At 46.6% G+C, this 25,693-nt stretch overlaps 2 protein-coding genes across 2 annotated transcripts in view; one reads left to right on the top strand and one right to left on the bottom strand.

Moving 5' to 3' along the window:
- The window catches only part of BICDL1 (BICD family like cargo adaptor 1), a 47,664-nt gene extending 44,923 nt beyond the window's left edge, over window positions 1–2,741 (top strand). The window contains exon 11 of the mRNA XM_032199331.1: window positions 2,523–2,741. Within this exon, the coding sequence (XP_032055222.1) occupies window positions 2,523–2,723 (201 nt within the window). The 3' untranslated portion in view covers window positions 2,724–2,741. The remainder of the gene's footprint in view (window positions 1–2,522) is intronic.
- A 4,958-nt stretch (window positions 2,742–7,699) lies between these two features.
- On the bottom strand, window positions 7,700–22,326 carry RAB35 (RAB35, member RAS oncogene family). The gene is made up of 6 exons (XM_032199002.1): window positions 22,181–22,326; window positions 18,578–18,628; window positions 17,711–17,834; window positions 11,051–11,175; window positions 10,838–10,962; window positions 7,700–10,305 (listed from the first exon to the last, which is right to left on the bottom strand). The coding sequence occupies exons 1-6, from the start codon at window positions 22,230–22,232 to the stop codon at window positions 10,177–10,179; spliced, it is 606 nt and encodes a 201-aa protein (XP_032054893.1). The 5' UTR covers window positions 22,233–22,326; the 3' UTR covers window positions 7,700–10,176.
- Window positions 22,327–25,693: the final 3,367 nt, after the last annotated feature.

A 25,693-nucleotide genomic window follows, 5' to 3' on the forward strand; every position in this document is an offset into this window, starting at 1 on the left:
GCTCAGCGGCTTCAGTGCAGTAACACCAGTGGCAGCGTTAGGATAGAAAATGCTGCAATGCTAGCAGAGAGCTGCAGCCTGCATGGGCACAGCTGTCAGCCCCTGGGGTCACCCAGGGCAGCTCCAGCCCTTATCTCACATGAGGGAGCCTGGTTCCAGCTCACAAAAAGGATAAATACCAGTTACACCTCCTTCAGCCTCACTCCTCCTGAAAAGAGCAGAAACTCCTGCTCTGAAGGCCCAGAGCACACCAGTGCCGTGGCATCCAGCTTTACAAACCGCTTTGTCAAAGGGGTCTCGTAGCCCTGCTGTCTGTCCTCCCGCTGTGTCCCCAGGCAATCCTGTGCTGCCCCACACCAAGGCAGGGACCACAGCTCTGCCCTAGTCACGGATGGGACAGACAGGGAGACTGAAGGCAGAACACATCGATATGACAATATTTACATATATATTCTATATACACAAACGTATCTTCTATATACACACACATATAATGCATATATAAAATCAAATCTATTCCTCATTCTGTGATTAACCAAGGACACAGACCTGATGTGCTGGAGCCTGGGTGCCCACGTCATCTGACAGAAGAATTGCCTTCAAAATCCCAGTGCCATAAATTTCTACATGGCAGCTTCACTTCTGGAAACCTGTCTTACCTTAATGCTGATGTTTGCCTTAACCTCCATAACTCTCCCTCTGCCTCTTCCCTTTCTAGTCCTGCTCTAAAAAGATCCAAAGCTTCCCCAGTCCACGTAGCTCCACACCCTAACGCTCCCCTGGGGAATCCTCTCATACTAAATTCAGGCTCAGGCGATGGCTGTTGTTCCTTTTCCCTCCTGGAAGTGTCACAAGAAGTAAGGTGGCACTTTCTCACCTCTCCTGCTCCCCTCTGAACCCCACTGGTGGCTCGCAGGGCTCAGGACCTTGCCTGCTGGCTGGCAGAGAAATTATCCTTCCCAGGGCTGCCAGACAGCCCAGCCACGAGCAGCACCCAGTCTGATGTCTAAATTCAGCTGGGAAACAGAGAGAGGAACAGCCAAAGGAGAGAGGGAAGGCATAAAGAGCAGCTCAGACCAGTTCAATGGCAGTCATTTTGCAACTTCCCCAGCAGCAAATTCTCTCTGCTCCTAAAAACAGGTTTCTTGTATCAGTCAGTAATTTCAGCCCCTCAATAGCTTCCAGGCAACCAATGCAGCTTGATGCCCCCAAAACCAGGATCCCAAGCAGCTGTTGGCTATGGGTACTAGCACCCACAGCCCTGGGCAGCCCCATCACCCATGCTGTCTCAAGGAGATGCAAGGCTGGGAGGTCACCTGAGCCCACCAGGGCCACAGAAAATGGCCTGCAATGGCCACCTGGGGCAACCAGGCTGCACTGAGGGCTTCTCCTAGCAGAGGCTGTGTTTTCGCTGCTAGGTCTGTGATGCCAGTGACTGCTGAGACCCTGCCAACCTTCCCAGTTGACAGGGAGACAGGCCCATGGGTACCCCAGGAAAACATGACTGTCTCAGTGCTGTCCCAAGGTGGCTGCCCTGCTACAGCCTGCCCTGGGTAACCTTGTTTCCTCTGGGCAGTGCCCATGGTCCTAACCAGGGACCAAACCACTGGAGAATAGGTGACTTCTCCTGTGGGGCTAGTTTGTGTACATGAATTTTCATTAAGCTTCAGTTTAACTATGCAATTAGAGCAGAAATAATGGAGAATAAAAAATGGTTTAAAATTCGTGGAATTGATAGCCAGGTTTTCAAGGAACACATTAGCACGTGTCATTAGCAGCAACAGAGCTGACTAATTATTTTGTGTGGAGCAATTTCACTGTGCCGCAAACACGGATTAAAGCAGAGTGTTTCTGGTACGTTTAAAAAACCACACTGCAGTCATCAGTGCCAAGCTGTCAGTCAGAGCTCCCCCCCGCTCTGCCAGCAGTCAGGAAGGAGCTGGTCTAAGGGACGAGCAGTTTTTGTCATTAAAGTCTGGTACAAACCCCATGTGGGGTCTGGTGGGCCCGTGCCAGACCCCAGTCCTTCTGCTCCCAGTGGCACCTTCCCCCAAGAAGCCCCTGTAAGGGGGCCGTGCAGACAGCTCTGCTGCACCTACCTGCCTGCAGCAAGCACAGAGACCTGCTCAGGACAGACCTCCTGATGTTTCCTGGCTTTGCTTTCAGCTGCGTTTGAGTTTTTTTTTATTCCTCTCCCCAAAGGGGACATTTAAAAGCTACAGGCAGCAGAGCAGCATAGTTTATAGTCAGAGTCCCAAACAGGCACGATGCTCTGCTGTGAGACTGCTCAAGCAGTTCACCCCTCAGACAGCATGATTTACCTTCCTTGCTCACTAAAAAGCTCACAGTGGCAAACGAGGCTGAACCTGTCGCTGGGCAGGGAGCTAGAGCTGTCACCACACTTGTCATCCTTCCTTCATCTCATCACCGCTCGTTTCACACCCGCGTCAGCTGCGTCCCTGTGTGAGCTCCCCTTGAGCATCAGCTGCCGCTAACGCCCGTCTCCTCTCCCTCCACCACAGGATGACATGCACAGGGTCATTGACCAGCAGCTGATGGACAAACACCCGAAGGAATGGAGCCAGCTTGCTTATTCCTTCTCCAGTGGCTACGGCGCAAAGCGGAGTGCCAGACCCTCCCCCGTGTTCAGGCCGGAGCCGCAGGGGGACGAGCCCGTCGGGGCAGAAGGGAACCGTCTCTTTTCCTTTTTCAAGAAAAATTAATTTGAAAAAGAGAAACCTCTCCACTGATTCCTGCGTCCAGATGGGGAGGGGGGCAGCTGCCCCGCTTGCTGATGGACCCAACTCTGATCCACTAGGAAAAAAAAGGGGGCAAAGGAGTTAACCTTTGAGACTCTGCACTATTAACACCACACCTGGTCTGAACCAAATGTTTACATGAATCGGAGGTTTGCAAATTGACGATGTGCTACTAATCGAAAGCAACTTTTCTTATTCTTTAAGCGAAGTGGTAAACTTCAGGGTATATTTTTGGCGCTTTGACACAGTTCAGTTTCTGCTGTGAAGAATAATCCGATTGTCTTAAAAGCATTCTCATGCTGGAGAAGGAAATAAGCAGCCCCAAGACAAAGCAGCGCAGGAGATTGGGAACTGCCACCGCAGTGAGTGCAGGGGGGGAGAAGAGAGTGGAACGCAAGAGGAGAGGAGTCCCTTACACCGCCCTCCAGGCCTGGCAGCTGTGATATCCTTCCATCCATCCCGCTGAGACTGGAGTTGCTCGAGCCCCAGCATTGCCATATTTTGACAAGTGAAGCTTTCCCTACAGCAGAAGATGAGCCCTCACTGCACATCCTGCCTGGGCATCATCCCCTGCTGTGGCTCTGCATAGGTCCTCACCCCTCACTGGGAAGCTAGGCTCCTTGCAGATCAGGGCAGCTGTAAGTTTGCTGATGTTACCGTCTTCTACAGCTCCCTCCTGTTACAGAGAGAAGAGTTGCAGAGTCTGCAGTTGCACAAAAATATTAAGGATTTCTCCCCAGAAGATTGACCATCTACAACAGACTACAAACTGAGTAACGTTGTGGATGTTCAGTCCTGGGGCGCATGCTGTCCCACTGATGGCAAAGGTAGCTGTGGAACTTCAAATCACATGCCTTTCCCCAAAGCCATGTACCCCTCCCCAACTAAGAAACCTGTTACTTTAACTGGATGCCCACCCCACCCCCCAAAAAAGAACTCATTGAGAGCCTACCCATAATGAAATCTATGGCCTACTGATGTTGGGTTGGCAGACATGATCCCTAAAAATCATGCACACACCTACCTTCACTAAACCACAGGCAATGAGGGCACCTACAAAGCTCTGGAGATCCCATAGCTTGCTCTTTGCCCCCACACGGTACTATTAGCTATGGCCTGATGTAAATGGAGAGCATGTTCTGCTTGTGGGTCGTTCACTATTCAACCCTTCAGCAAGCAGGTTGCCAAATCTCCTTTCAACCGAAGATGATCAGAGCCTGCTTTGCTGTAACCAAGACTTGATCAATGAGAAGGAAAAAAGCTTATGTGGTGTATGCACACGGTGCTGGAAATCCTGCAATACGTTTCCCTACGCACTGGACAGGCACCTTACAGCTCTTCCCTTTAACACAATCTACCTTCATAAAACAGTGAGTTACACCAGGCCACGTTCAGAGATGTCCTGCTGCTGTTATGCAATTTTCACACGTTCTCCCAGCTCACAATACCCACAGCCCCTGATTTGTTTCCCCGTTGCTTTGAGGAGGCTGCCCCCTACGCTGTCCCACAGGAGATGGAACTACGTACACATTCAGCTCTGCCCTGCTCAGCAACTTAGGTGCTAAAACACCATCCTACAGGAAGCTGCTCATCTCTGCTCAGTATTTATAGTCACAGGCTTTCTGCTAGGATTAGGTATTGAACACCTCCTTCTAAGAAGCAGGTAAGAGCTTGGTGGGTTGTTTTTGAAACTATTTAACATACCTAGTGCATAGGGCATACATAATACCTCAGTACCAATATCCCTTCTGCCTACAAAGATTTGTGCATTCCCATTTTTCCTTATTAGTATGAAGCTGCCACTGGGCCATTCTGCAAGGAGCAGAGTACTCTTTGGGATTGAGAATGACGCTAAAAACCTGAGTGGTAAAATGCATTTACCTGAAAGCAATGAAGCCTGGATTCTAGAACCTACTCCAGGAAATTCTTAGGTAAAGCAACCACCAACATTGTCTGATGCTTAGAGTCTGGAGCCTCACTGGCAGGAAAGAAAAATGAAACCTTTTGTCTCTCTTCCACTGAGTGCCTGCTTGTATCCACTTGTGCAAGTGAAGGAAAGGGGCTTAGCGCAGTGCCAAGCGTGCTCTCAGGATGGCGAACTCTCATCGTCCCCCCATACCTAGGCTGTGACTCTTAGGGCAGAGACACGAGGCATGTGCTCAGCATCCCCTGCTGTCAGGACTCAGTTACGCCCATTCGCATTGACAAACTGATACCTGCAGAATTAGGCGTGGACTGATGGATGCCAGCGATACCTGTGAACAGTTGTCATCCAGCGGTTCTGTGGAAATGACACTGCGTATTTTTGGGAGAGCCATGTGAATGTCTTGCTCCTTGCAGCTCTTTATTCTGCTGTCAGCTGTCATCTCCTGGGCCCCAACAGCTCTCCAAACCACAAACCCAGCAGCTGTGCGGGACTCCATCCCTGTGAGGACGTCTGTCTGTCTGTCTGTATGTATGCAATCCTAAGGCAAGGGCCTTAAGTTATCTAATGAAGATGCAGTAATGAGATGAAGAAAGGTGCCTTCTGCTACATGTTTGCTGAGAGGAAAGTGACTCATTCGGTTGCAGGAGTAGGCAATTGAAATGCACAGCACATCTCTTCATTTAAGGAGGAACCTATTTAATCCCATTGCAATTTTATTTATTTAATAGCAGTGATGGAAGAGATTGCAAGAAGGAAGTCAGAATGTTCCAACGTGCTAGTTGGATGTGGTTTCTTAAAACTAACCCCTTAATCCGAAAGACTTAGTTGCACTACTAAACCCAGAAATATGAGAAAATTGGGTTTTAATGAACTGGATAACAGACCAAAGGAGACCTCCTTGTGCTGAGCTGCTACTCAATAGGAACAGAAACTGCCTTAACATAGCAGCTAGGTTTTGTTTTGTTTTTTAAAAACTTCATCAGTGCAGTCCTTCGTGTTCTCATTTGTCATGTCGTGTTTTAACAAGGTCTTGTCTATTTCACCTTGAACTGTCGTTAAAACACTCACCCCCGTTCCGTAATGGCCAGGAACCTGGAATTGTCCTTGCAGTGTTGGTTTAGGAGTCACTCGCTCCACTTGTGATACTTGATACTTCTAAGACACACGGCAAAAAGGAAGCATCAGCTCCAGCGAATGAGATGGAGGGAGCGCAGTAATCCAGCAGGTACTCAGGATCCCAAAGTAGATTTAACAAGTGGGATCAGCAGCTCCAAACACAGCACTCACCTTTACTTTTGAGATAATGGTTAATAAACCAGTCGTGCTGCACAGTCCCTGTTGCACAGAGAGAAGATGCCTGCTGAGATTAAGGTTACAAAGAACTTTCCCACAGTTAAGTAACAGGTGGCTAGGCAAGCACTGACTATGCTGGCATAATGTAAGGGAAAGGGAATGAATCTCCCTTTAGCAAACTGCAAGGGAAGCAATGGTAAACAAGAAACAAGTACATGTAAATGAAAGGCAAGTCACTAGCACTTTATATTAATATAAACTTAGATCAGCAACTTGCCATCAAGATGGATGCTAGATCAATTAACGACAACGGAATAATTTTGCACAGAACAGTGAGAAGTGAGGTTACAGGCAGTGCTGCGTGCACAAGGACTTTATAGCTGTATGCACTTGTCCTACTTAGGATGGTAAATTCCAGATATGCCTCTGCAGCAGGCAAACTCTCTACTCCCTACTCGGCTATAAAAAGCAAGATTGTTTTAACCAAAAGCCAAGAAAGGAAGCGTCTGGGTGCTGCAGCAACAATTCCCTTAGATTGAAAGGGAAAAAGCACACAGCAGGGACAAGCGGAAAGAATGTATCTATAGATATGTATATAAACCACAGTGCTGTAATTTTTGTATGTAGCAGTAATGTAAATAAATGTATGGTTTTTATAAGATACATATTATAAAAATCTATAAAGGCATATTTTTAGTAAAAACAATGCTCTACTTCTTTTGTAAATAGTTCTCTTCAGAATAAAACAGATCATTTATATGAAACCGTCTCAGCTCAAGTCACTGCTTATCCTGCCTAGCTGCAGAACAAAGTCACCTCTTGAACCATTATCTTTAACACCTAGCAGCAGTTCTAGTACCTCATCACCCCAAGAAATTCACTCACACAAAGCATGTGCACACATTCAGAAAAGAACGGTCCAGGAGAAAGACCATTTGAAGCACTCACACCTCCTGCTGCACAGGAAAATAGAAAGGCAACCTCAAGTCTTCACCACCATCCAGCCACTTGTACCCTTTACTGGCCTTTAGGTGGAGGGATATTCAAACTTAAGGCATTCAGAAAAAACACAGGCAACAATGAAGCATGCCCAACTTGACCCAGTTGGGATTCGGACCACCTCTGCCCTGAGGTTTCCTGTCTGCACAGTCGCAGAAGGACAGTGCAGGCAGAAGAGGCATCTTTGCACAGCGAATTTTCATCACGCTTCTTGAGAAGCGAGGACCTGCCTTCAGTAACCTGCTTGTGTGACAAGCACAGGGAGCGATAAACTGGCAGCAAGCACATGGTGATAGCTGCGTAGCTCCTGTACAGAAACACAAATGTTCAGAAATGCCTGTGAAAGCAAGGAGAGCCTCCAGGTGCTTTGTACACACAGGGTCTGACCCCGGCTGCCTTGGATGAGATGCTTTCAAGCTCTCTCAACACTATCTGTAGAACAAAGACTCTAGCAAAATCATTTAGCACCTCTCACACAGAAATATGGTTACCAGTTCCAACCTACACTTTGATTCACATTTAAAACTACAATAGCAACCAAACAACCAGGAAAGCGTGAATTTTTGTTTTGCCAATACCCCCTGCCAGAAAGAAAAACCCTCCACATACAGCAGAAGGGCTCATCCCTGGCTTGCCACCCTCCACCTCCAGATGCTGGACTGCAGAGGAAACAGAGCCTTGAAAAAGATTTGGCAGCTTGTAACCTTTATTTTTAGTTTTTTAAAATTATTTAAAAAGCATAATTAGAAACTTTCATTACAGAAATAATCCTAGCAAACCAGTTAGACATTCCATTGCTCGACATTTAGGAAACTTCACATCAGCACACCACTAGAGATGCAGTCCCCACCCCTTCCAATTGAATAGTCGGTGGCAAGAGCAGATATAACTGCTCCTCTACAGCCAGCACTAGAAAAAAAAAAAAAAAAAAAATCCCACTTCAAGCCAGGAAGCTGGACACCTGGCTTGGCAGAGTTCAAATTGTGGCCACAAAGACCTGGACTCAAAGAGGACCAATCTTTCCACATAAGAGAACACTCCAGGCTTGGGTGCACCATTTCCTCATTTTATTGCATCAATTCCAGTAAATTCAGACATTTTCTTTACTTTTTCTGCCTGTACGAAGTTGCTCCCTCCTAGACCTGCAGACTCGCTACCACAAGGGTCCCGAAGTAATGCAGTTGGGCCCTTAAACCTGGAAGTGGCAACTGCCACAGGACAGCTCCGTTTCAACAGGAAGGCTTTGAGGACTGACAGAGCTCCTTCCCTGTGCACACACCACATCCAACACCAGAAAGCAGACAGGATGGACACCTGGTGCAACTTAAGCCGCCACTTTCCATAGCCGCTCGAGTCTTACAAATATCAGAGCTCACACTAGCATCCCAGCTCAACCTTATTCTTGGGCTACCAATGAAAGATATGTGAAGGAAACAGATGGGTGAAGGCAGCTGGAAATGTACTCCCAGCACCTGAACTGATTAAAAACGTGTTACACATTCATCATTTTCATTATTTTTTTAAAAAAGGTCCTTAAAGTGATTGATTGTGATGTGTTGTATGATTAGGACTCTTACCACAACCCGTAAAAGCTAAAAAAGAATGTAGGCAAAATAAGTGACTAAATTTTAGCCTCTCCTGGGGGAAGGGGGGGGAAGGGAGAGAGGAGGGCTGATTCAGAGCTCATGGGCATTGGTGAATCACATCCTACCAAACCAAGGCCAGCAATTCCAAAGGGCCTCACACTGACAAATTGAGTACGTCCATCTTTAAGGTCTTAAAGGAAGTCATATCCTCCATGCCTTTTAGTCATTTTAAAGATTCCGTTTAATTATTATTTCAGCAATTATTCAGGTGCTGAGCATGTACATTCAGCCCAGACATTTGATATCTTCGTTACACACACATACTCTCTCCACCTTTAACTATACCTACCCAGGCCGATGAACTGAGCCCTCGCTTTCCCAGAGAAGCCAACAAGGGCCAGGAAAACATTACTGAGCACAGCAAGACCAGTTTGTTTCCAGGGGTGACCCTCCACCACCACATAACCCAAGCAAGCAAGCTTTCCATTTCCTCACATTAAACAGCAGTCCTCCTTTCTACTAGAAGAATCCTGGGAATGATCCTGCAGCAGCTTCCATATTCAGACACCAATCTAGAACAGCTGGATTTATTGTCATACCTTTTCTCACTCAAAAACAGCTTTGCCACCAAAATTCACATTCAAGTTCAGATCTCATTTGTTGACAGGACAATGAGGAGAAGGGGTATTGTGTTTTTTTGGCAGAATCACAAGGTTTTTGTTCTCAAAAGAAATGGACCCTCACTTAGGACCGTGGCAGAACCAAAAGCAGAGGTCAAAGGAGTTTAATTTTGCCTTAAAAAAAAATGTTTTATCCAAGTAAATCCCACTTCTGCAGGTTGGTTTGTTTTTCAGTATCTTGATACAAACTGAAGGAGAGCACAGGTACGGCCGGGCTGCAGCACAAGAAGGTGAAACCCAAGGATGCAGCCACAAACCTGGACCATGGCAAACTGAAATTCAAGGCCCCAGCAGCAGCACCAGCTGCCAGCCCAGGGGCTGGTGAAGTGAAACCCCAGGCTCCAGCAGCAACACCTGCGATCCTGGTACCTAGAAAAACAAAGCCTGAGCCCCAGTAAAAGCCTGGAACTCAAAGTGAAGCCACAGGCCCCAGGGGCACCAGTTGCCAGCCTGGAGCCCAACAGAAAGGAAGCCGGAGGCCCCAGGAAGCAGTTCCTGCCAGCCTGGGGCTGACTCGAATTAAGAACTTTGTACTATTTTAAAAAGGTGAACTCTGCAGTCCATGATTGGTTGACATTAAGAAGGCATAAGCCAAAGCGACAACAGGGAGGCGAGGCTGGTTAAAGCAATATACATTATATACAAACTCTTGGGTTAATTAGTCCACTTGGTAGGCAACGTCCTTTCTTGTCTACAAGGCGCACTGGAATGAGCAGGGGAGGAGAGGGGGGCAAGATTCCATCCGATACCTTCTTGGCACTGAAGTGGTAAGGTGCCAGCGCCTCTTGATAGAAAACATGGAGAGAAAATAATCTTTAAATAACGGCACAAAACTGAGAAAGTCCTCCCAAAGCCTGCCCCAGTGGAATTGCCCGAGTCTAGCTGGAGGGGCTGATCTGTCAGAGCAGAGTCTCTGCAGCAGGGAAAGGGCATTAGCAGCACCGCTTCTTCCTTTTACTGTTCTTCGTTAGCTTCACCACATCATTCTGTTGCTGCTGTTGCTGCTTTGCTAAGTTTTCTTTCTTTGCTCGCAGAACTAGCTCTGTAATGCAATTAAACATCTGCAAGAGAAACAAGCGAGGTCAGACCACCCAATGAACTACAGCTAGCCATTAGGGAGCTGCTTTAAAAGAACAGCATCCACTCTTCTCAACATTTCAGTAACGGTTCAGAGACCTTCCCCAACCCACTACGGGCCAAGTTCAAATCTGGAATCCTCCAGACTCACTTCCAAGCTAAATCAGTGATGCCTCAATCCCCTTTCCCAAACAGGTCAGTTTGGCAGCTGAGGCCTGTAGTGAAGACTGAGCAGTTCTACCTCCTACAAGCATCCCCCCCAGTGAGGAGTCTTTCCTGAGAACATGCCTGATGTGTTAGCCCTGAAAAGCTAGTGAAATGCAATGAGGCCTCCTTCATCTTGCTTCACCACAACCAAAGGTGGTTGGAAGCCTCTTCTTGTCATTTTACCTTCTCACGTGCAATCTGTAATGAAGTATCCTTCTTCCTCAGCAAGGATAATGTCATTCTTACTTTTTCCTCAAACCATTATCTCCACATAGTTCTACACATACTCTGTTCCACACATTATATTACCTCTTCCACATTAATATTTTCTTTGGCGCTGGTCTCAAACAATTGGATCTCCATCTGCCCAGCGAATTTATAGGCATCTTCTGTTTCTACCACTTTTCGTTCCGGATCATCGTTTTTATTCCCCACTAGAAAAGGGAAGAAAAAAGTCAGTACAGTACTTCAGTAGGTCATCCCATTAAATAAGATGCTCTAAAGCTCTGATCAGTAACTTACCTAGTATCCGGCAGACATCATCACAATTTTGATTAATTTCATGCAACCACCGTTTTACATTCACAAAAGATTCTGCACTGGTTACATCATAGACAACAATGACCCCATGCGTTCCTCTGTAATACCTACGGAGCAGGACAAGACAACAAGTGTTAACTCAAGTTATGCCTCACTTTCTCAGCTCTTTCTCTTGCACTCAGCTTCCACAAGACTCATAGTGATCCCCAAGTTCAGGCAATCAGGTGCCCCCATTTTCTTTCCAATGGGAGTCGTTTAATTCTTCTATAGCATTTATGTCACAAGCTGTTCCTCTAAACCTACAGAGTTCCCTGCTCACTTTGCTCATGCAAGCAGGTTTCCAAGTCCAAAGACTGTTGCTGTCTTCCTTGTTTAGGCTGCCAAAACCCTCAAAGATGAGTAACATCTTCCAGCAACGTGAGCAAGAAGTGGTGGTGGCCCCAGCACCGCCGTGTTGTGGACCTACCACTGCACAAGCCACAGAGTCTTTGCAGCAATTCCCTTATCTATGCAAGTTTACTTACAGACTAAAATTTCACAGCAGATCTTCAAATATACGCAACCCTCAATCACAGTTCTCTGGAGCTCACAAAAATGTCTGTCCTGTTGAATGACTGTGCTCTGATCACACCTTCCTACTCAACAGATCTACTCCATATGCACACTCAGTGCATTCTGCTACCTTTAGCCATTAAAAATAAGCTTTGCTTCAGTTTATTCCCATTAGTCTTGGACAATCAGCACCTTAAGAGATAAACAAATCTGATACTCAAGAAAAAAGCTGAATTCAAATTTCAACATCACTTGCATGAAGCTACTGCAGGCAGGCAGTATGTGCACCACAAGAATGCTACATAAATAAAGCAAGCTCCACCTCTTCAGTTTTCAGCCACACTCACAGGGCTACCAGTTTTTTTCTCTACTGCAAATCAGGCAGCTTTGCCCCCCCCAAAATTTAACAGATACAGATGACAATGAGGCCTTTATCATCAGCCAGGTTTTGTACTTTGAGTAGCTTTATTTTTTTCCCATTCACTACCTCCTCTTTCTTATGATCAATATTAAGATCTCTATATTTTTATGATTAAGATCTGTTATTAAAACAAATGCAAGAATTCAGCATACCAAACCTGAGGAATTTCCCTTAAATTGTGACAACATTCCTGGAGCTAGATCTCACACACTGCAGCTCCCCTCTGCTGCCCTTCAGACACGTGCTGTGACCACCCTGATTCTCAGACAGTTTATTCCAACTCAGCGAACACGAGTTTCAAATTCAAAACCATTTAATCTAACCAAATGCGCTACTTCTTAGAAGACCTCAGTTTCATCTCACTTCTGCTATTGATGCAGTTGAGTAAGTCCCTGTCTCTTCCTCACCTTTGGCCTCACCATCCCTCCTTTAACAGAAGGCAGCCACACAATGGCTTTGTAGTGAGCGTCACTGCAGATCAATGCTTCTCAGTGATGTGACACACACCCTCCAGCAGCAGGAGAGCCCACTTCACTTGCTCACCTGGGTGCTTTCAGAAGACAGCCAAGTACTTCTTCCATGCTCTGCTTTACCAGTAATTTGTGCTTGTACATCCATTTGCCTTGGCAAGAACTAACTCAGGAGAGAATTATTTATTCTCGGTAAGAGAGCCGGCACTATCAAATATTCTAATCCTTCCTCAATCAGCTCCTTTAACACTTCAAATCTTGCTGCAGCACTGCATTTGTGCTTTACTTCGTTACAAGCTCAATTTTATTTTAAAACTTAGACCCTTTAGAGGAAAAAATATTCCACAACCTGAATCCATACATTGCAAAATCTTCTCCTGACAGCAGCATGTACTGCACAGATTTTGATGAATACTGGTTTATGACTCTCATATCTCTTATTAGTCCTTTAATTCGGCAACTAGGCTGACCTATCACTCCCTAACACTGAGCTTTAGATTTGCAATGAGAAGATTTGGCCTTTGGAGACAAGCCGTGGTTCAGTTACACCAACGCAGAGCTGCTTCGCTCTGCCGTGCTCCCCATAAAACCATCCCCATCAGCAGCGGGCCCACCGGAGCATCCTGCAGCTCCTACCTTGCCCACGCATCCCGGTTTTCTTCTAAGCAACAACATATGATGTCGGGGAGTAGGATAACGCGCCCTGCACATACAGGGTCCCCCTCCTGACACGCTGCCATTTGCTCCTGGAGATGAGGACCATGGGCTGGACCACGCAGCGCACACCACTACGGCATTCAAAGCTCTGCGGGAGCTGGGAGCTCCTGCCACACAGCAGCAATATTGCCAACCACCGCATCAGAAATATCTTCCTTTGTGCAAGACAGCAACCCCTGACTCCTGCTGAGCTCCTACCAGCACACACTGCTTCTATTTTTGGAAGGGAAAATTGTCTGGCACACTGTTCTAGAAAGGTTGCCAACCCCTCATCTCCACTAAAATGTCATTTTCTCCATTGGCTGACATTACCTTTTAGCAGCCTGCGAGATAAGACCAGCTACCTTTTGTTCTCTAGCTCTTTAGCCTCCTAAAACACACTTTAAACAAAAAAGCTAGCCGTGCTGTTTTCTCACATTTGTTAGGGACAGACTTATGTCCTAGATAACATTTTAGCCTTAACAAGTACAGCAAAGATTCTGCAACCTGAAGTGCAGGACAGTACTGAAAGACCAAAATCTGGTTTATCCTACTCCGCACTTCAGATTTCAGACTGATGCCATGCAGTTGCTTTTATAGGAATGTAGGCTTTGGCGAGCAGAGAACAGATGGGGCTTGTGGCATTCAGGGAGAGGTAGGTGTAAGTTTTATGCTTTTGGCAACCAAGAGGTAGCTGAGGCTTTGACACTAGAGAAAGAAGCTCTAGCTCCTTCCCATCCACATTTCATGGAAGATGGATGCCATAGGAATCAGAGCAGAAGAGGACTGAAGTTCTCAAACTCGCCCTCCCATTCAAGGACTGAACGACTGATGCTGGCTGTCCTCTGTCAGGGAGGTCTGCCATCTGCCCTACAAACCTCCACAGTCAGGACCTGCTACTGCTCCCACTGATAAACATGTTAAAACAACAGAGCAAACAAGAAGTTATAGAAGAGTTACTCATCTTTGGAGTGCCCAAGTATCCCACTGAGATGAAAGACGATCAGATCTAAGCTATTTCCACATGCGTATATCTTTGGATGCTTGGTAGAAGGCAATAATCCTCTATATGGCTGGAAAAGTTACCTAGACTTTAGCTTTGGTGTGGGAAAGACTTCAGAATGATAGCAGTAAAGTTGAAATTAGTACAGAAGTAGCCAAGTGGCTCGTTTTACCTATAGAAATATTAAAAACTGCCATGAAAATGTTAGCTACTAATACTGCAATATTAAAACAGAAAGTCTTCAGAACTGGCTAACCAAACCAAACACGTCTTTCAGCCACCCACATCCTACGGTCTCTGAAGGCTACTTTTCTGAGCAGAAGGGAACATTTTACCTTCCACTGTTGCATTTCCTACAAGATACCAGTAAGAAAGTTCTCAGATTTCCCCTAATAAATGCTTCCCAAGATTAGAAGATCACCAGGTCTGAAGGCAGCTAAGCAGGATTTAGAAGATGGGTCCTACTGATGGCATTGGTTCAGTATGGAACATAAATTCTTTTCTCCAAGAGAAAAAAAAGATAACTGACCGACTTGAAAGATAGGCCACTGGTTTAATCTAGCATCTTTATTAATAGTTCACTTGTTTGTAGCACGTTGCCTTGTTTTTCATTCCTCTAGAATTCTAACTGATTCCAAAGAATTCTAATAATCTATTTTCATATTTGTGCTTCCAAGGCACCTGAAAAAATGCATCTGTTGTATAGCCAGAGGTCTGTTTGACTAGTCTTTTGACCATCATATCTGGTTTACAACACAGCAATTCCATCCCCTCTGAATGCCTATCCCTCTCTTGAGCATGCCATTCCATATAACTGCATGAAAGGAAGTTCCTCTGCTTTTACTGTTCATCCTGAGCTAACATCTGACAACTGTTACCTAAACCTTAAACCCTAAACACACAGCCCTGAATCAGAAGAGAGGAGAACTTATATACACCAGCAAATCAAGTACAGGAGCTGTCTGTTCATACAGCTCAAGTATTTCTGTTAACACGGCTGAATTCTGGCATGCTACCTCCTCGGTGAATTGAAATCAAACTGCAGTTTGGATGACGTTCCATGCCAACCAAATTACTACAACTTAGCCTCTCCTCCCACTAGGTACCAGTTATCCCAGTATTTCCACATCTAGTAGACAATAAAAACAGCTGCTTTTATGCTCCTCAGTCCACAAATCTAATCTGGTTTGACATTCCTGAGTTCCTGTACAATGCTCCTGATCAAACTGATTTCTTCTCCTTACATTTTATTTTGTTCTTCAGTTCTGTACCTGTGGTCAAGTACAATCAAAACAGTATAACTTTTTAATGATTCCCAACGTTTTACTACTAACTTCCTTCCACCTCAGCCATTTTGCAACCCCAGCTTTACACTGCAGCACTTCCAACCTATTTCATTATTACCAGGTGGGCTCCAATTTCAGGCTTGCTTGCCAGGCTTGGCTCAACGTGAATCTCAACTCTGCCTTTAACTGAGAAGAGACTTCCTGCCCTGAAATATCACTGAGGTAACACCTTCTTATGTTCTTAACCTCAATCTAAATGGTCACTGTAACAAACACTGCACACCACCCCGCTGACCGTGCACCCACACTCCACTCCACCCATGACGCAGTCAGCGCAGCCCTTTCACAAGCACCAACTCTGTACCTCAGTTTGAGGCTCCCTTGGTACAAGCAAACCAGCTACTGCATTACTTTGCCAAATAAAAGGAGACAAAACCCTTTCTGAAACCAGAACCTTGTTACCTATTGTTTTCACAGGTGGTATGTCCTTTTCCAAAGGCTGCCTTTGGAAAAACAGCAGGGAACGCTAGGCAGGCACGGCCAGCCCACCTAGCAACAAGGGAAGGCCCCCAATGCCATCAGAATTCACAAAGTGTTTTCTTCAACAGGACAAACGCACTCGGGCACCGGCACTTTGCTTGAAGCTGCACAAAATTCAACTCTTTTTTCCTGGCCATGCAAGATTCTGTAGCTGCTTTCCCAGTATTAAGGCAGGAAAACCGGGGCCTTCGCTTCCCCAAGAGCACAAGTTGTACTTGCTCTGGTAAAAAGCCATGCAAAAGAGAGGAACAACTGAGTTCAAATAGGTCATGGCACAAACGCCTCCAATCACTTCAGCTTCTCCATTTGCTGCTGTAATTGAAGGAAAAAAATCCATAAACCACCACGCAAAGTCTGACCTGCAGCTATTCCCACTCACAAAAGGAAGCCTCTTTTCCCGGTGTTCCCCATTCAGCGGCGGATACCAGGGCTTTTTAAACTAGCTGGCATCAGCCCCTCAGCCCCACGAACCAACGCTCATTAACGCAGCTCTGAGTTGTGTCAGGGAATCTGCAAACAGGAAGGGCCGCTGCTGACTCAGCACTAATTGGGGCACCCGGCCTGGCCGGGCCGCACAGCTGATACGCGCCGCGCTGCTGCCTCCCCCTCGCTTCCTGCCGCGCTCCGACGAGAAGTGATGTCACGCACAGGAACCCTACGAGAGGCAGCGGAGCTTTTTCAAGCCAAACACTCGGGAAACAATGGAAGCCATCCAGTAACATCCGTCTAGAAGGGCAGAGGAAAGGGGCGGGGCGCAGGTTCGGTTTTGCTGTTTCTAGATGTTCAGGCACGACACGGACACAACCAGTCCCGCTATTTAAACTGCTCAGACATGAAATCAATACGTCAGCTGAAAATGACCCCCCCTCAAACTGGAGCCAGAACAGAAGTCAGCCACGAAAGACCAAGTGAAACACCTGGGCCTTACAATAATTCATTTTTATTATTATTCTTTTATTTCCTTTGTGTATTAAAGCTCTGCATTCTAAGTATATTTCTCCTTACTCCCCCAGTGCCACGTTGAGCACTCCAGCATTTACTGCACTTGGTTTACAAGCAGACTTTATTCTTAGTTCCCATCGCAGTAGCTCTGGGTGTGGTTTCTTCAGGAACAGGAAAAGCTGCGCACACGCTGTTCAAAAGGACAATGAGCATGCAACTGAACTCGGACCAAGGAAAAGGTTAACTTCGTGTGGGTGTCTGCTTCACCAGAATTCAAGACAAAGATGGCCTTTAAATACCTCTGTCCTAAAAGAAAACTAACCAGCGGTTAGCCTATTCTTAGACCTCAGAGCTACTCGTCAGCTATACGACACAAAGGGTTTGTGCCTGCGCTCCTGCCGTACATCCGATCAGATGATGACTTTCCTGGGCAGGTTCTCGAGATAAGTTTTCTAGTATACGCAAAAGAGTGAAATAATTACAGTTTGGAAACTAGAAGCAGAGGAATAAGACAAAGCCAGCATGGAAATGCACTGAAGACTGAGGAAATCTGAAGTCCCAGCTTCAAACTTAACGGCAGTAACACCACCCCTGCCTGTTCTCAGTCAGCTGAGAGAAGTCCCACTACGCAGACAGCACGGCTATCGTTAGCTAATTAACTGCACCATTAAAATATCTAAATTACAAGATCCATTCACAAAGCTATACGTCACAAAGCCCAGTTATCCTCACGTTGATGTGATGGTCCGGAAGCGCTCCTGTCCAGCTGTGTCCCAGATCTGTAGCTTCACTTTCTCTCCATTGATCTCCACTGTCCGGATTTTAAAATCCACTCCGATTGTGGTAATGTAGCTGCCTGAAAGAAAAGTGTGGATAAGTGAGGAGCTAAGGCTTCTTTACTTTGCATGGCTCAAAACACACTTCTGAGCCCCATTGGGCAGTAGCTCTCAGGCTGGACAGGGGGACAACTTTCCCCCATCTGCTCATCTTTTATCTGCATGTTTTATCTGCAGCAAACAGATTTTTTTTCTAGCCATTAAGCCCCATCTCCCACACCATCCTTTAAAGTTAAGACACTGCTGAAAAATAAAATTATTCTTCTACTGCACTTGTGGTCAAGGGTAAGCACTCAAGTATCTTAAGACCTGGACAGTAACTGCACAAGTATTCCACATGTGAAAGCTTTGTGACAAAGCTTTGCCTGAAATGCTAATGCAATCGCCTGTTTTGAATACAGTCTGTTCTGTGAGTTTCCTCCCAATAAATTAGTTATGTCACAAATGTAAGCGATTTAGCTACAATATTCAATCAGCCTAAATCCCAAAGGGCTAATGGGGAGTCTGCACGGAACACAGCACAAGCTAAAGAACCTAAGCTATTTCTGGAACCACGTCAGTAGTTAAATGCTGTGGTATTCTCAGTTGTAAGTGAAGATCCAAGGGGATGGCTTAGAGGGGCTTGTACCAAGGGAAGCAGAGTCAGAAACACCTTCCTAGTACTGCCACCAGTTTGTATGTGCTGTGCAACGACTCCTTGCCAACCAGGAGCAGTGGAGCAGACCTTGACCATTTCGCTTAGAGAAGTAAACAAAATACTCACCTGAGAAGGTATTATCTGCAAAACGCAACAGCAAACTGCTCTTGCCCACACCTATGACAAATAAAGACATCTTTGAGTACAGTCATCGTGGATATCAGGAAACACAGCAGTACCTTGGCCACTCGCTGCATGCTTTAACTCTAACCAGAACCTTTCTCAGCTGCTGACTCGGTACCACCACCCCAAGCAGTCACCTCAGTGCTCCTCCTGAAGATTTCATCAAGAGCCCAGCGGCACACTGCGGTCACTCCGGGACTTGGTATGCTTCCTGGAGCAACACAGGATTGTCTTCTTTTTTTTTTGTCCCCTCCTTCTCCAGCCCTCAGCAAACTCCAGCTCATTTCTGCAGCCTGCGACTCATTCTAAGAGGTCTCAGGGCAGTAAGGACTAAACACAAAGCTGGGTATGTCCCGCTGATGAGCTCAGAGCACTGCCCTCAGCCTTCCCGTTGAATTCCACTCACACATCAGCTTGCACCACTGCCCACCTCCCATCCATCTGCGCCGTGCTGAACTGCAGTGGAATTTGGACTACTTAGACAATCAGACTAGGGTTTGGTTTTACAAAGCTTACGTTATCATGGCCACAGTTTAACCGAAACCTAAACCAAACAGAGGAGCTGTTTGTTCTAGAGCATCCAAAATCGGCTTGCTCTACACCCAACAGGAGGGACGCACACCTTGCTGAAGCTGTACCTTCTGCCAGAACGTTCCATGAAACAAATGTATTCGTTTAAGTGCTTCAAGGAGCACTGCATCCATGCTTCCCTTAATCAATTGTTTGCACCCAGAACACACCCTCCTGCGTGGAAGCACTTCTCATAGGTCTTGGAACACAAATCATGGGAAGCTTGTCCCCACACACCCAACTGAGGGAACTGGGGGATCAGAATGCCTCAAAGTTGTTATCTCTATATCACATCTCTGTTGTTGCTGTCCCTTCCTCTTCTCTCCACCTCCTCCCCCTCCAAAAAAAAAAAAGACCTGCTACAGCACGAAGAGGAAATTCAAGCTCACCAGGGTGATTATCTACTAAATCTTTGCAGGTAGAAGTTATTTAAGCTCTTTATTTTGATGATGTATAACTTACAAATTCTTCTTAACAGAAGAATGTTTAAAGGTACAAGTAAAAGGCTACACAGACCTCCAGTAGTTCTTGGCTGTCTGCATCTGAAGACAGCTACCAGCAAAAATGTAAACCAACTCCCACTAAAATCAGCACGATACCCATAAAACAGATCTCACTTGCAAGGAGTTCAAGTCTCCAAACACTCAGAAGCCAGACTCATTTCACATCGAGTATTAGGGGAAAAGAAAGAACCATTAAATAAACCACAGAGCTACAGCGTGCATACAACGAACACACCTCAACTCAAAAAAGGCAGCAGAGCAGCTCCCAAAACTGGACAGAGCGCTGTTTATTTAGCAAGAGGCAAACCCACGCACAATGCCAGTCAGCTAAAAATAAGGAAAAAAAAAAGGAAATGTCTTCAGCAGGTACTCTGCTTTTTGATCAAACAGCCGTGGCCCCCAGCTCAATAGAAAGCCAGCAGATGCTGCAACCCGCAGACCTGTCAGACCGCAGCACTCGCTCAGCCAGCCGGCCTCAGGCTGCCCTGCAGAGCAGAACTGCCCGAGCTGCACAGGACCACGGCCCCGTCAGGCCAACCACCACTGCACCAGCACCATCCTGCCCCCAGCACCCGGCTGCCTGCTCAGCAGGAGGAGCCCCTGAGCCCTGGAACACGCTCCAGGTGACGGCGGTGTCACTGAGCTGCCTCTGACCCGCACCGTGCGAGTCGAGAGAAACCAGACTCTTTATCATACTCCACTTCCTACACAGAGTTATTTGAAGATCTGAAGGGAGAAGGCTAGCAGGGCTCACAGTGCGTTCCAGGCAGCAAAGCGAAACAGAACGAGGAAGGCCTACTGACCGGGCAAAATGAAAGATAAAAGCAAATTTCCGTGCCCTTCCAGTTTCTAAACCCACATCTTGCCAAACGGTGAAAGGAAATCAAAAAGCACGAGGAAATCGAAGCAGCACATACAAGGCACAGATCATCTGTCTTATTTTTAAACATTCGGCACAGCGGAGATAACCAGCAGCTTCTCAAGATGACCTGTTCTAAAAACACACAAACCTACTGCTCTCGAACGTATTTGCATATGGGGAAAGCAGATGAAACAATCACCCAGCCCTATCAGTCCACTTCCTATCACAAGGCTTCTCTAAACATCAATAAACAAGGCAAGCAAGCTGTTTTGTGGAAGCAGGGACAAAGCCTTCCTGGTGGGGTAAACAAAAACAAAAACAAAAAAGAAAATCAATACCCCAGCTAACTAGTGAGATTTAATTACAACAACAGAGAAGCGCAGGCAAGCAGACAAATCTCACAGCACTTCCCTCCTCTCACTGGATAACAGCGTGGGGATGTTGCTCAAGACAACTCAGCTGAAAAAATTAATTTAATTGTTCAAAACAAGGAGAAGTCTCCCTAAGAGTTTTCACCATCCTGTTTATCTTGCCTGAACAGTTTTGAAACTCATCAGCAAGCAACAGAGCTACTGCTTTGCTCAGAACGCAGCATTTGGTTTTAATAATCTGCAGGCTCCCAAAAGTGCCTAGGGTTTTAAGCTGCTCTGAAGCTCGCGTTCTGTTTTCCCTCTTCCTTTTAGACTTGTCTTTTAGGCAGCCTGTTCCTTCTTGCTGGCACACAGCAGAATAGGACAGAATACCTTCACATACAGCAAAAGCTTCTGGAGGTGACAAGTGCCAAGATCGAGCAGCATTCCACTTTCACCCGAGAGCCATGCCTCACTGCATGCCGGGACCTGCTGCCTCACGGACCACACCTCTACGAAAAGATGAGGGTGGATGCCATCTACTCCAGTTTATGGAAATTTAACTGTAAGCTGCTGGAGCGTTACCAAGGCAGAGCTGGACTGGGGTAGGAATCATCCCTGTCCCGCTTCTTATGTACCTAGGCTAGGCTGCAGACCCGGGCTGAGCTCGCACGCCAGCCCTCCAGAAGTTTCTGAAACTGCTGCAGGAGCACTCCGGGTTTATTTGCAGGCTGTGTACCTGCCCCTTCTCCACAGCTGGCCTAGGTGCAAGCACCTAGCCCACAACTACAAACACGCACAGCCACTAGCTTGGCGAGGATTTAACAAATAAGTAAAAAAAATGACAACCTGCAGAGGGGAGACCTCAGGCTGGGGCTGGGTTAAGGGGTGCTGTGGGGAGCAGGGCGTCCAGCCCCCAGCCCTGCCCAATCTGTGGGTGCCCAGCCCCCAGCCCCCCCCCCCCCGAGACCCCCCCCCTCTACCCCTTACCCCCCACACCCCCCATTTTTACCTTTTCCCCCTTTTTTCCCTCCCCACCCCTCCCTTCACCACACCCCCCGGCAAGGCCCAGCCGGGCCGCGCCCCCCCCTCAGGCCTCATCTCCGGCCCCCCTCAGCGCGCTCCCCTCAGGGTGGGGGGGTCCCGGCGCCGCTCCCCTCCCCCCACCCCTCCCCGAGGGCCGCCTCACGGCCCCGCCGCGCACCCCCCCAGGCCCCGAGGGGCGGCCCAACCCCAGGCGCGGGCCCGGCCGAGCCCTCACCGCTGTCGCCGATGATGAGCAGCTTGAAGAGGTGGTCGTAATCCCGGGCCATGGCCGGGGGCGGCGGGCGGGAGGCGGGGGGGGGGAACCGGAGCTGAGGGGGGGGCGGCGGCGGCCCCGGGCCCACTTCCCGACCTGCGGCCGGAACTGACAGCCGCGCTGCTGCACTGCGCATGCGCCGCGCCGCCGGGGCGGGGAGGGTGTGGGGGGAGAGGCGCGCACGGAGCATGCGCACAGCGCGCCCGGTGCTGGGTGTGGGGGGGGGGGTCCGCGCCCGCCGCTCCCCTCAGGCGGCCGCCATGATGGCGGCTGGGCGCTGAGGGGAGGAGAGGGGCGGGGGTGTGCGTGGGGTGGGTGTGAGGGTTACACAGAGGTGCTGGATGGTTTTGGGGTATGAAGGGGGCAGCTGTGCCTGCATCACCTCACACTGCCGTGTTTCAGAGTGCACTAAAGGGTGTTACACTTCCAGAGGTGTCCCACCTCCACAGGGATTTCCCTTTTCCAGAGGGATTTCCCTTTTCCAGAGGTGTCCCACTTCCCAAAGCAATACCCTTTTCCAGAGGTGTCTCACCTCCACAGGGATCTCCTTTCTCCAGAGGGATTTCCTACATCCAGAGGTGTCCCACTGCCAGAGGTGTCCCACCTTCACAGGGATTTCCCTTCTCCAGAGGTGTCCCACTTCCACCAGTGTCCCACTTCCAGAGGGGTTTCCCTTTTCCAGAGGAATTTCCCACTTCCAGGGGTGTTTTGTGCATGGCTCAGTTCTTGCTGCCATCACACAGGGGCTGGCTGCACACACAGTATAAAGCTGTGACCCCTTCTAGGTGGAGACACAGCACAGGAAAAGCTCTGTTTGTCTCTTTGGATCCTTTCCTACCAAAAACATCTGTTCTTGTTGGCAATCAAACTCCTTGACAATGCAGTGTTTTGGCTTACATACCTCATTTATTCAGGATTTCATTTTTCTTCACATTTTTAAGGCTTAAAAATAACAAAGGCAATGTGCTAGTCATTGCATCTATCTTCAAAGTAATTATGTCACCACTAATTTTTGTTTAGCACAGATTCAAACCAAAACACTGACATTATTTAATTAAACTGAGTTTTGTGGTGGTTTTCAATTATTTTAAACACAAGCTTACAGTTCATTGACAGAAGTATCTCATTACCACACTTCAGTTTTTCAAGTGGGGAGAGCTGTCTTGGCTCTGAAGCGCACAGACCTCTACCAGCAGCTGAGCCTACAGATAGGCAACGCGAGGATGGCACAGAAATCAGGGACAATTAACCTGAATATGTCAGTCCATAATGTTTTTGCTAGCTACAATATAAATAGTAGTTCTAAAGATACTTAGGATGCACCTACATAGAGGATCTTTTTGGTAGCACCAAGGCACAAGTGAAAGATAGAAATCAGTGAAACAGCACCACTGCAGCCCATGTCAGTGAGCGTTTGGAGGCTGTTCAGGCACCAGAACAGGTTGCCCAGAGAGGTGGTGGTGTCCTGCCTGCCTGCACGCTGCCCTGAGCAACCTGCTCTATCTGACTGTTCAGCTGGACTCGCTGAACCCCAGTGGTGCCTTCCAGCCAAAATTACACTGCAAGATGTGAATGTTTCTTAGAAAATGACAGGCATTTGGTAGTGGTATTGCTTTCTCCCTTAACGTTGGCTCAAAAGCTGTAGATCCTTTTCTTTAGTTTTACACAATAAGGTTGTTTAGGAGAAATAAGAATATTTTTAAGGCAGATGTCTCTAACCAGTTCTAGAGTTATTTCCTATTTCTTCTAGGATACTGTGGCATGGTTCCACTGTTACATTTTTGTTATTCTTATGGAACTCATTAGAAATATCTGGAAACAAACCAACACAGAATGGCTAAAATAGCATGTCTAGAGTGAAGATCTCTAGCATATAAAATTGCACCTTTTAAACACTTCTGATCAAAACCACAACTAATGCCTGTGTGTTTAGTTACAAACCTACCCTAAGCTTAACCTTCAAAATATGTTCTATCCTTCGAAAGCTCACCCCTATCACACTCTTCTTGTCCAGAAATCCACTTGGATGACCTCCATCTCACATTCCTACACCACGATCTCTGCAGTTCATGCATTTAAACACCATGCTCTGTAGCTCATTCACTGCGATCCTCAGAGGTATGATGTAGCTAACTGAGGAGCAGGAAGGAGGCTGGAGCACTACCAGACATGAAGGGGTGTCATTCTGCAGGCCCATGTTCACAGAAACCCTGCTGGAAATGGGTCTGCAGCTAGCCCAAACCTAGCCCAGTGCTAAAGCAACACCCCTGCATTTCATCTGCTGCAGTACAGCACTTGGGCAGCCCGTCGTATAACCCAACATGTGCCCCAAGTGCCAGGATGCCCAAGGGGGCTGCACCATTGCAGGGAGATCCCTCGAATCCATCATACAAACCACTAGCTCAACCCCAAAAATACAGTGCTCCCATTATCTTTATTTTTAAGCTCATGAAACCTCATGTGAAAAGTGTAAGATGAGGTCACATTGCCAAATAAAATGAACCATACGCAACTGTGTGACTCAAAAAAAAAAATATATATATATATATATTGTTTTCACATTTATCTCTTTTCCATTGAAATTTTTAACACCTTGTAAGTTTAAATATAGCTCAAATTATTTTGTGATCTTCTTGAAATACACACAATTCAGCTGTCACTCAGAGACAGCTGCTTGACAGTTCAAAGATGTTATTACAGTCAGTTGTAGGAAAAAAATTATCTTACACTGACAACTGGTATTTTCAAGACATTTGAAATGAGAAAAAAATTAATTCCTTAGTCTCCAAGTTGGCACAACCAATTTATCAGATCTCATGTTGTGGCAAAAATTATGGGTATTTTATCTCTGATGTATTATATTGCAGTGCATAAATAGTTTAGTGAAAAGTAGCTATCAAAATCCAAATTCAGTGTTTCGCTATAATTGAAAAATCAGCATATTCTCCGTAAGTGCAAGTGAGCTCCTACCTTTCACTCCTCCCTCTCGGAAACAACTAAACTGAGTGTAGACATAGCTGCTATTTGGCAAGACGAATGAGTTTTTCCACTTCACATTATACAAAGTCAAAATACAAATCTTCAAAATACCCTTAATTCAACAACAAAATTGCAATTGTCTAAAATTAATAAATTAATTAAAAAGCCTTCTATTAACTGTAATTTTCCTTTGTGCATTTAAGTGGAGCATCAGTTTGAATCCTAGAGAAAAGAGGTAAGCCAAGCTGTCTCTGATTGAAAGCTCAAACTGCTGTTCTTTAGAAAAACTTGCAATTTTTTCCTCTTTCCTGTCTACATTAGTGAAATAAGCAATTTCAGTACAAACACTGTGCTGTTTGCCACCTATCTGGTAGTTTTTGAATAGTATAAAAGTCTGTTTAAATCTGCTTCAGTGCACAGTAGTTTTTGCATTGCATGGTTTAACTGCTGTTCCTGTTATCCCAAAACACAGTTCATTCATTATAGGTGAAATTA

This window comes from Aythya fuligula, chromosome 17 (genome assembly GCF_009819795.1).
Source record: "Aythya fuligula isolate bAytFul2 chromosome 17, bAytFul2.pri, whole genome shotgun sequence".
Taxonomy (NCBI): domain Eukaryota; kingdom Metazoa; phylum Chordata; class Aves; order Anseriformes; family Anatidae; genus Aythya; species Aythya fuligula.

Coding starts and splice junctions, on each gene's coding strand:
- RAB35 (XM_032199002.1), bottom strand. CDS start 22,232: ATGGCCCGGGATTACGACCACCTCTTCAAGCTGCTCATCATCGGCGAC. Junction 17,835..18,577: donor TGCAGATAATACCTTCTCAG/GTGAGTATTTTG, acceptor CTTTTCTTTCAG/GCAGCTACATTACCACAATC. Junction 10,963..11,050: donor TGATGTCTGCCGGATACTAG/GTAAGTTACTGA, acceptor TCCCTTTTCTAG/TGGGGAATAAAAACGATGAT.